Source organism: Lepidochelys olivacea (genome assembly GCF_965140295.1).
Source record: "Lepidochelys olivacea isolate rLepOli2 genome assembly, chromosome: 5".
NCBI lineage: Eukaryota > Metazoa > Chordata > Testudines > Cheloniidae > Lepidochelys > Lepidochelys olivacea.
Window position 1 is genome coordinate 92589939 of NC_140415.1, and position 10617 is coordinate 92600555.

The 10617-nt window shown below is 41.7% G+C and overlaps 1 protein-coding gene across 2 annotated transcripts; it reads right to left on the reverse strand.

Annotated features, from left to right (window-relative positions):
* Positions 1-5364: 5364 nt before the first annotated feature.
* Positions 5365-10597, reverse strand: RMI1 (RecQ mediated genome instability 1). Of its 2 annotated transcripts, XM_084627858.1 has the most exons (3): positions 10472-10597; positions 8576-8760; positions 5365-8464 (listed from the first exon to the last, which is right to left on the reverse strand). In XM_084627858.1, the coding sequence occupies exons 2-3, from the start codon at positions 8723-8725 to the stop codon at positions 6857-6859; spliced, it is 1758 nt and encodes a 585-aa protein (XP_084483984.1). In that variant the 5' UTR covers positions 8726-8760; positions 10472-10597; the 3' UTR covers positions 5365-6856. The 2 variants fall into 2 exon arrangements, with proteins under 2 accessions (XP_084483984.1, XP_084483983.1); XM_084627857.1 differs by having other exon boundaries at positions 5365-8760.
* Between the last annotated feature and the right edge of the window lie 20 nt (positions 10598-10617).

Sequence of the window (10617 nt, forward strand, 5' to 3'; positions counted from 1 at the left end):
TAGAGACTGTCCAGTTTGACCAATGTAAATGGCAGAGGGGCACTGCTGGCACATGATGGCATATATCACACTGGTGGACGTGCAGGTGAACGAGCTTCTGATAGTGTGGCTGATGTTATTAGGCCCTGTGATGGTGTCCCCTGAATAGATATGTGGGCACAGTTGGCAACGGGCTTTGTTGCAAGGATAAGTTCCTGGGTTAGTGGTTCTGTTGTGTGGTTGTGGTTGTTGGTGAGTATTTGCTTCAGGTTGCGGGGCTGTCTGTAGGCAAGGACTGGCCTGTCTCCCAAGATTTGTGAGAGTGTTGGGTCATCCTTCAGGATAGGTTGTAGATCCTTAATAATGCGTTGGAGGGATTTTAGTTGGGGGCTGAAGGTGACGGCTAGTGGCGTTCTGTTATTTTCTTTGTTAGGCCTGTCCTGTAGTAGGTGACTTCTGGGAACTCTTCTGGCTCTATCAATCTATTTCTTCACTTCCGCAGGTGGGTATTGTAGTTGTAAGAAAGCTTGACAGAGATCTTGTAGGTGTTTGTCTCTGTCTGAGGGGTTGGAGCAAATGCGGTTGTATCGCAGAGCTTGGCTGTAGACGATGGATCGTGTGGTGTGGTCAGGGTGAAAGCTGGAGGCATGTAGGTAGGAATAGCGGTCAGTAGGTTTCCGGTATAGGGTGGTGTTTATGTGACCATTGTTTATTAGCACTGTAGTGTCCAGGAAGTGGATCTCTCGTGTGGACTGGACCAGGCTGAGGTTGATGGTGGGATGGAAGTTGTTGAAATCATGGTGGAATTCCTCAAGGGCTTCTTTTCCATGGGTCCAGATGATGAAGATGTCATCAATATAGCGCAAGTAGAGTTTAAGGGCTTTAGGGGACGAGAGCTGAGAAAGCGTTGTTCTAAATCAGCCATAAAAATGTTGGCATACTGTGGGGCCATGTGGGTACCCATAGCAGTGCCGCTGATCTGAAGGTATACATTGTCCCCAAATGTAAAATAGTTATGGGTAAGGACAAAGTCACAAAGTTCAGCCACCAGGTTAGCCGTGACATTATCGAGGATAGTATTCTTGATGGCTTGTAGTCCATCTTTGTGTGGAATGTTGGTGTAGAGGGCTTCTATATCCATAGTGGCCAGGATGGTGTTATCAGGAAGATCACCGATGGATTGAAGTTTCCTCAGGAAGTCAGTGGTGTCTCGAAGGTAGCTGGGAGTGCTGGTAGCGTAGGGCCTGAGGAGGGAGTCTACATAGCCAGACAATCCTGCTGTCAGGGTGCCAATGCCTGAGATGATGGGGCACCCAGGATTTCCAGGTTTATGGATCTTGGGTAGTAGATAGAATATCCCAGGTCGGGGTTCCAGGGGTGTGTCTGTGCGGATTTGATCTTGTGCTTTTTCAGGAAGTTTCTTGAGCAAATGCTGTAGTTGCTTTTGGTAACTCTCAGTGGGATCATAGGGTAATGGCTTGTAGAAAGTGGTGTTGGAGAGCTGCCAAGCAGCCTCTTGTTCATATTCCGACCTATTCATGATGACAACAGCACCTCCTTTGTCAGCCTTTTTGATTATGATGTCAGAGTTGTTTCTGTCTCTTCTCTCCACGCATCCAGGAGATCCACTAACTGTCTACTCCAAGCAAGAGCACATCTGGATCATGTAGCTGGCATGGTCAGCTGGGCAGTTGTGCACAACAGTCAAGAGCTGATAGGTGTGCTCTCCAAGCTGGACAATCAAGAAAAGGCATTTCAAAAATTTTAAAGGCTTTAAAGAGTGGTGTGGTCTTCCAATCTCTGTCACCATTGGGCAGTAGAGTTCACAATTCTGACAAGAATAGTCAGTACTGGATAGTGTTGGACAGTCGCTGGAGGACTGTTAGGGTTGATATACGTAATACAGTGTCTACCTTCATGCTGCATTGTCTTCAATACATCAGTCATTGCTCCATAGCGCTAGGGGAGGTGGTATTTATACGTTGGCATCTTGGAGAGCTTTCAGTGGGAGACATGTTTAAAAGTAGATGCATGCAGCACTAGGTCAATGCAAGTCATCTTTCATCAACCTAAATTTGTAGTGTAGATCAGCCTTACTCAGTGTCACAGAGAGGGTCAGTATCAGTGAGGCTTAGAACTCATGAATTCCAATTTTGTGCTGAATCTAGTATTCAAGTAGAAATAGGGAAGGACTGCAACAAAAGTTCCAAATGTCAATGGGGAAGGAGTAGTAATCCATTTGATATCCCTGTAAATCAAACTGGGTTCTTTCTGCTTCATACTTTACCAGCCATCACCAGTACATAAATAAATTTTATATTTTGGCTCAGATTGTCAAAGGCATTTAGGTGCTTAGATATATTTGATGATTTGGGCCTTAGTGTTTAGTTAGAAATTAGAGTCTTATGCTACACGGGCTACAATGGAATTATTATGCAGAGTACCTCAGAGTACCCCCTTCATGGACCAGGACCCCACTGTGCTAGGCTCTGTACAAACACAGAAGAGATGGTACCAACAAGAATACGACTTGCTTATTTTTGCAGTCATAGGCCATGTCTACATAGCAAACAAAGGTAGGGTTTTTTCAACTGAATTAGCCCCATTGAGTTAGTTTGACATAAACTATGTCTACATGGGTTTTCCAACTGACACCTTTACAACTATATTGGCCCAGTGGATCCATGGGTGTTAAGGAGACTTTCTTAGCATGTTAACTCAATTGAGCCAACTTCCCTGGGGAAAAAAACAAAAAACCTCTTTTCATAGTGTAGTCATACTCTTTGTGGTTCTGCAGCGTTTATATTATCTGGGTGAAATTCATCTCATTGGAGGACCTCTGCACTACTTAAGCCCTGAAAGAAAATCCAGAGTTGCACAAACTGCATAGCCCTTCAGAGAAATCTCTACACGCTTGGTGCATTTCAGAGAGGTACTCTGTGCAAGCCAAATAGGCTGGTGTGTAAGGGAGACTTGAGGGTTTGCTCAGAGTGATGCCATTGGTATCAGGTTTGCACAGATCTGGTGGCTCAGAAACATCATATGGAGAGGAGTGAGCCACTATTCCAGCCAATTCTGATATATGTGTGCTCCCAACTTGTACACCCACATCATGATCTGAGCACATGCAAGTCTGGTGCATACAACAGCTCATTAACATTTGTGTATTTTAAAAAAATCTAACCCTATTAGTTTAAATCAGCCTCAGCTGTACATCCACTGTATGTGTTATTTCAGTCCTGGTTTCTGCAGATCAAGAATATTTTGTGAAGTTCTTGTACCCAAAGAACAGAAGAGAAGACCCTGTTAATCTGTAAATAAAAGGATCCAGCCGGTATCACCCATGTGCATTCATAAAATGTCTACACATTGAGAAAAACTAAGTGTTTTAAAGTTACCTAAGTTTCCTCCCACATTCTAATGCATTTCTTAAATGCACTGTATCCTTCAATTTGTAGTAAATTGCACCTGCACGAGGCCTGGCACTATACTAGTAGCTGGATCCAGGAAGTAAGCGCTCTTCCTTGCTCCGAAGCACATTCTTAAGTGCTTGTCTGGGCTGAGGCCCATAAGCACATTTCTTCTGTATGACTAAGGCAAGTTTCAGGGTTTAATATTGACAATGCTTTTCTGCATATACATTTGTTAAATGTTGACTGCAATGTACTTGTAAATATTGAACTGTCTTAAAGTCAGAAAAGTCATAAATAAATGTAATTACCAACTAAAAGTTATTACTTAAATGTTAAAAGAAAAGGAGTACTTGTGGCACCTTAGAGACTAACCAATTTATTTGAGCATCCGATGAAGTGAGGTGTAGCTCACGAAAGCTTATGCTCAAATAAATTGGTTAGTCTGTAAGGTGCCACAAGTATTCCTTTTCTTTTTGCGAATACAGACTAACACGGCTGTTACTCTGAAAACTACTTAAATGTAGTTAGTAGTATAGATTACCACCATTTTATTATCATAAATCAGGCTTTCTACCAAGAATCCTTTGCACATATACACATTTTTCACATTAATCTTTTAAAATCTATTATTAAATTTAGAAATGTGTTGTGAATGCTGGTGCTGTCAACTAAAATCAGTTATTCATCTGCCATATTTAATACCATCAATTACATTGCAATTTTCCCCACACTTGTTCTGTGCTTATCATCAGTGTTGCCAAAGAAAGCATTTCCTCAATATAGAAATAATTATCAGTTCACATTTTGTGCACACAGAACTTCCCTGAAGTCAGGGAGATTTTGTCTGGCTAAGGAGCGCAAAAAATCAGCCTTTGTGTTAATTTTCCAGAAAACAAAAGGTCATATTTTGCTATTGAGTTTTAAGTAGTACTGCCCAATAAAGGCAACAGGTCTGATTCTACTCTCATCAGCAGTAACCACACTGGCATCAAAAGAGTTAAATCGTTGTTGTTGTTGTTGTATTATAGTGTGATTGGTGTATGTTTTTACTCTTTAATGGTTTAAGACCATTGTTTATTGTAGTTTATATTACAGTGTAAAAACATATAAAGAGACATTCCAAAGAACTTACAACCTAAATAGACTATATAAAGGTGGAAGAAAAATTATCTCTATTTTACAGATGGGAAACCGATTCACAGATTAAGTGATTTGCCCAAGGTCACAAAGGAAGTCTAATGAAATCAGCATTGCTAACATTGCTTATTTAACAGAAACATCAGCTCGGGTCTTCCCTACTTTTGCTGGAATCACAGAGGATGCATATTGTTAGGTCTCACAACTTATGGGGCAGTGGTGTTGAATCTATAACACACACTTCCTTTTTCCAGAATGTTAGTTACGAGACAGTAAGAGAGGCTACCAGAACAAGCAAAACTGTAGGTTGAGGTCTGATTAAAAATTCATTCCCTTCTTAATTTACACTCTTAGTAGAAGTCAGCAGTGCACTGGTTCTCCAGTCATCCATCCTGTAGCTTAGAGAGGATTCAAATTTCTACTGTAAAAAAAGGTGCAAGGGAAAAAACAAACAAAAACAAATGCTTTCAGACCTTCTACACATTTCATAAAGGATAAAAAAAAAAAAAAAAAAACCACCACCAAAAACATACACCAATTTTTTTAAAGGTCACCTTTAAGACTTCTCACAAAAAACCCAAATCATACTTAGTCATCTGATATGTTAATTTTTATGTATGATCCAGTAATATTAAAAATGTTCATCTCTGGATCCATTCACTCTATCAATTTCCAAACTGGACCTTTCTGTGAGTCTTAAGACAGAACAAAGTGATATTTTAATAAATATAATAACCACATTGACATGAAACATTTCAGGAACATGAAAAACATTTGACTAAACAGCACAAAGACTAGAAAAGCAACTGTTAAGTTATATTACTATTTTGGAGAGAAAAAAATTATGTTAATGAGGGTCAGTCTTGTTGTACTACTATATTGATCAGTGGCATTGTCAGGTTAAAATAAACAAATATGCTTACTTATATGATAGACACCACCCTCTGTTAAATGAAATAATTTTGAAAAACACTGAGATTTTCAAAAGTTGGTTAGTCGTTGTTTCTCATACTGGACAATAAGAATAAAATAGTCTGTTTGACTTTCGATCATAAACCATTTCTATTCACTTTCAGCTTCTCATGCACTACACACATATTTGAGTTACAAATCCCCTAGGGTTTGTCCTGATAGTATGTCATAATATAGGTAACTTCTATATTTTACAAAGGTTCAGTGCCTTGTGATGAAAGCAAATAATTAGATTAGATTTACTCCCTGTGACAAAGCTCTGTCCTTGCCTCCATGGGTCCCGTGTTTCCTGGCGGATTTCGCTAGCCTCAGAGGCTCACTGTGACCCTCCACATAACCCTTCTCTCTCTAGACACAAAGGTCACAGTCTACTGAGCCATTTTCATCATAAGCCAGCAAGGGAGGTGAGGACAAGTTATTCTTCCTTGCACAGGCTCTGTTGTCTCCAAGTCTCAGTGATTAATCAGGGGGCAAAGATTGGGGCCTGGGCCCACCCTCTACTCTGAGCTCCAGCCCAGGGACCTTAACAGTATCAGCTATGGTAGCTGACCTTTTAGAAACATGACATGTACAATTCCCTGGGCTATTTCCCCCACAGCAGCCCTCACTTCCCCCTTACCTCAGGGCCCCTTCCTTGTGCCTGATATGGTGTGTACTACTCAGTCTCTCCAACAGCACAACTTCCTCCCACAGCTCCTGATATGCACACCCACCTGACTAACTGGGAGGCTTTTAACTAGTTTCAGCCAGCCCCTGATTGGCTTCAGGTGTCCCAATCAACCTAGCATTCTCCTTGCCTTCTGGAAAGTTCTTATTTGGCCCCAAATGTCTTAATTGACCTGGAGCAGCTGCCATTTCACTTAACCTGGTACCAAGGATTTGTTTAGCCTGGAGCTAATATATGTATCTCCCACTACTTTTCTATAGCCATCTGGCCTTGCCCCGTCACATCCCCTGATTTCTTCTGGAACTGCATAGTACTCCCTTGTAAAAATTTCTTAGCAGTGACCCTAGTGCTAATGGTAACTCCACTGAAAAATGTAAGGATCAGCTGATCAGCACTCGATAACAAACTTTCAGTAGGAAATGGGTATTCCTCAGCTCCCTGATTAGGAGCAAGGTGGCTTTTGTAAAAATAACTAGATACATGAACATTTTATCAAAACAAATGTATTTGTAATTTTTATTCAAATATTTTCCGCTTAAAGAATGGATATTTCCCCCACCTTCCCTCCCTGCCATTAAGAAAAACAAACACAAACCACTGGACTTCTTAATGGAGTTCTCAACACTTACTTTGCTATGCCTTGAATTACATATTTCCTGGGACTACTTTCTATAGATTTTTCCTCCAACTATTTATCTAAACGTTTCTTCAAGTTTTCTAGATCTACTGCATCAACATCTTGTAAAATTAGTACTGTTGCTTTAGACTGAAAGGGATTAAATTCAATAGTCATCAAACAACAAAGATCTATCAGTTCTCTTTGGCATTTCTGCAAACCATCCTTAAGCTTCTGATGTAGAATGGGATCTTTCCTTAACTGTTTCATTTCAGGCACTGAAAATCCAATTAAGCTTGTTAGAATTTCATCAGCAATGTCTACCTCTAGATAAGCGGTACCATCAGAGATTTTTGCCATTATATTCCAGAAGCCACTGCTGCTTGTGAGATTTCCAGTAAGGGTTACAATAAAGGCTTTAACTTTCACTGTTGTAACAGTTTCTGCGGTATTTGCAAGTAGAACAGAAATATATGTAAAAGGTGGGGAATCTAACTCAAGACTTTTGCATTTCTCTGTTGTTCTGTAAGAAAAGGTTTGTACACAGTAATTTTGTTTGTTTATCTCTGAATCAGTTTTTGAAAAATTAACTGGTCTTTTGTTTAACAATCTACTGCCAGAAAAACTACAATTTTTTTGACTGCTCTTAACTACATCTATCTTATTACACTTCTGCTCAAGAACATGTTCCAAGGAGAAATCGTTGGTAAAGCTCTTGGAGTGTTGTACATTATGATGTAGTGAAAAATTACTTGTACTACTTTCATCACCAACAGACAGTTCTCTCCCACAGGATTTTTCTTTGCTAACTGAATCCAACTGACCTCTGTCATCTTTTTCAGATGTGTAACTTAGTGAAGATCTTGGCATATGTGAAAATCTTTGTGTAATGATATCTATGGTTTTGTTTATGACCGGTGACTGCATTGTCTGAATTTCTTCTTGGATCTCCTCTTCTAAAAACAAGTCATCTTCCAATGAGAAGTCATCTAAATCTCCATCAACATCCTCCATAGCTGGAACACTTTGTTCTTCATTTGCCCCAGGTAAGAGGATCCCAAATCCCTGTTGTGAGTAGTTTTCATTGCTTGAAAGGAGCAAATGTGTGGCTGTATTTGAGTTGTTACTTCTGCTACAATATCCACTTTCTAAAGGAACTTCAGGATTTATGGTAAATTCATCATTTTCATCAAGACTTGCTAGAAGCTCTTCATCTGAAGGTCCTAGAGTTTGTCCTAGTTCATCAACAGCTCCTAAAATGCCTTGTTCATGATCATGCTGCTTGACAGGATTAGGGTTCTCAGCTTCTCCAATTACCCTGGCAAGGACTCTTTCCTGAGCATAGTCCTCCAGAAGAGCATCTACTTCGCCCCCCAACAATTTAACATTTTCTGATTTTAGCAAAAGAACTCCAAGACGATATGCAATGTTACCCTGTATTGTAATTTTTGTACCTGGAGGAAGATTACTATGGAGGACAGGAATGGGTTGGTATTCCATACCCTGAATTTGATGTATTCCATCAGTTAGCTGCAGCATCAGCATTCGGGTAGGCTTTGCTTCCCAGGACTTTTGAGGTGCCTGAGTGTTGGCTGTTACTTCTTCATTTACAGTATTTTTTCCTCTAATCTTTTGCAACTGGGAATATGCAGGCTGGCTAACATCCACCAGTGAATCAATCTGTATGGAATAAAAGCCATTTAGTTCTCCTTTTGGACCATCTAAGATACAATCAGGCAAAACAGGATAGTCCAAATCTCTCAGATCTGTAAGAAGCCACTGTTCAAATACCTGTTTGTTAATCTGAGCTTGAGTTAAATTACAACCATTTTCTTGTTGGATCCAGTTAATACAAGCTTCTAGCCACGTCAGAGGAACTTTAACATGCCACGTAGAAGAAAGCCAGGTTTCCACTTTTCCTGCAACACTAGATGCACTCATTTTCTTTTAAGTTATAGGAAAAATGCATGAATCCCCTAAAAAGAAACAAAAAAAGTTTATTCTTGGGCCATTTACCATGGCAACGCTTTAATGTGGTTGTGTAGTCATAGCTCCAGTGCTGGGAGACAGAGCTCTCCTGGCGCTGTAATAAAACCACCTCCGTGAGGGGAGGCTCTAGGCGCTGTAGCACTATCTACACTGCCATTTTACAGCACTGAAACTTGCATTGCTCAGGGGGGTGTTTTTTCACACCCCTGAGCGAATAAAGTTTCAGCGCTGTAAGTCTCAGTGTAGACAAGGCCTAAGTATCCAGCTGGTCACCAGAAAGAACTGAGAAAGTGTTGAGATTTTTACAAGGCTGCTCTCCCTAAACCCATCTTGGTGACTCCATCTTTTGTACAGACTTCCGACAAGCCTGTGACTCAAAAATCTTTCTTCTTGCTGGCAGAAAGAATGCTTGCTGTCATTGTCTCATCTCCCTCCCACCCTGCCAGATTAAATAGTGGAAAGCAGGCTGGGAGGTCCTCCTCAGCCTCAGTTTATGTTTGCTTCTTCCTCCAGGAATGGCTCTAGTACCTTCTCTACTTTTGACAGGAACACGGTCCTTATTTTCACTGCTACTAATAAGCTTATGCATAGAAGTGACAGGACCCATCTATTCTATGAGCAACTCAGGGGATTTGTGTACAATTATGGCACAGAGGGGACCTTAAAAGTGCTGTAACTGGATGAAAGTGTTAGAACTAAAGTAGTATCTAGATATGTCCAAGTCTTGAATCCAGTTGCAAAGTACTTTTAAAGATGTGAAATCATACAACCAGGCACCTTGACTAAACTGAAATTCCAGGTAGAGGTGGTCCCAAATTGTAGCCGTGAGGCCTTGAGGAACACCCATATTACTAATAAAAGCTCTTTGAGGGTTATATGGTCTTAAAAACTGATCAACAAAAGAAACAAGAAATTCAATAAAACATACACAGCTAGGTTGTATCCTTTTTTACTTCATTATTATGTAATCAGAAAGCTTAAAGTTTTATTATTGCTGTTTTTTATTTTTAAAGGAGCTATAGAAGCATTATAAGAGCAGAGGTTGATAAGACCTTTCTCCTCCATGAAATTCTAAATTATATATTAGTCTGTGGCAAAAGCCACCCTGGCCTAAACTTCTGCCTGAATCAGTCACGTTGCAAGGCAAGCAGACCTTCTCCCCCACGTGAGAAGAAAGCAGTGTGTGCACACATTTATGGGCCTGGTCATCCTGTGCAAGTAGGAGCTACTGACTTCAGTATGATTACAACGAGACGGACTGTTTTGCTATCAGTTTTGCTGCCTCGGGCTTTGCATTTGCAAACTGTTTTTGTCATTTGTCTTGCAGTGTCGTCTGCAGTGGAGTAGGTGCCCCACAGACAGAGGGCAACGCAGGCCCTGCCCCAAAATCAGTGGCTTTAGCCGCTTTCCAACCAAGAGCGGCCACTGGTGCCGCCCAGGCATGCGGCTGAGAGCGTTCTGAAAGCGGATCTAAGAAACCACCGTGAACACCCTCACCACCTAGCTGCGGCGCTCGAACCGGTTCAGAGCGCAGGCGCCATGGCCGCTCGGCTCTAGGCAGAGCGCTGGGGACGGAGCCCGGCTGCACGCTGCTGTGAATGTCACGACCCACGGGCAGTGGGGCTGGCGGGATTAGAGGAGAGCGTGCTAGGTACCAGCCCCCACCAACCCCGGCTCGCGGGGAGCGGCCCCACTTACCCGCACCCGGGGCGGGGCAGCGAGCCAAGCGGCCAGGAAAAGGCAACAGAGACCATTCCTCCCGCCCCTCATAGCGCGCGCGCACGGCCTGGATGCGCAGAGCCAGCCGTGCTCCGCACTGTCCCCACGACCCGAGCCTAAAATCT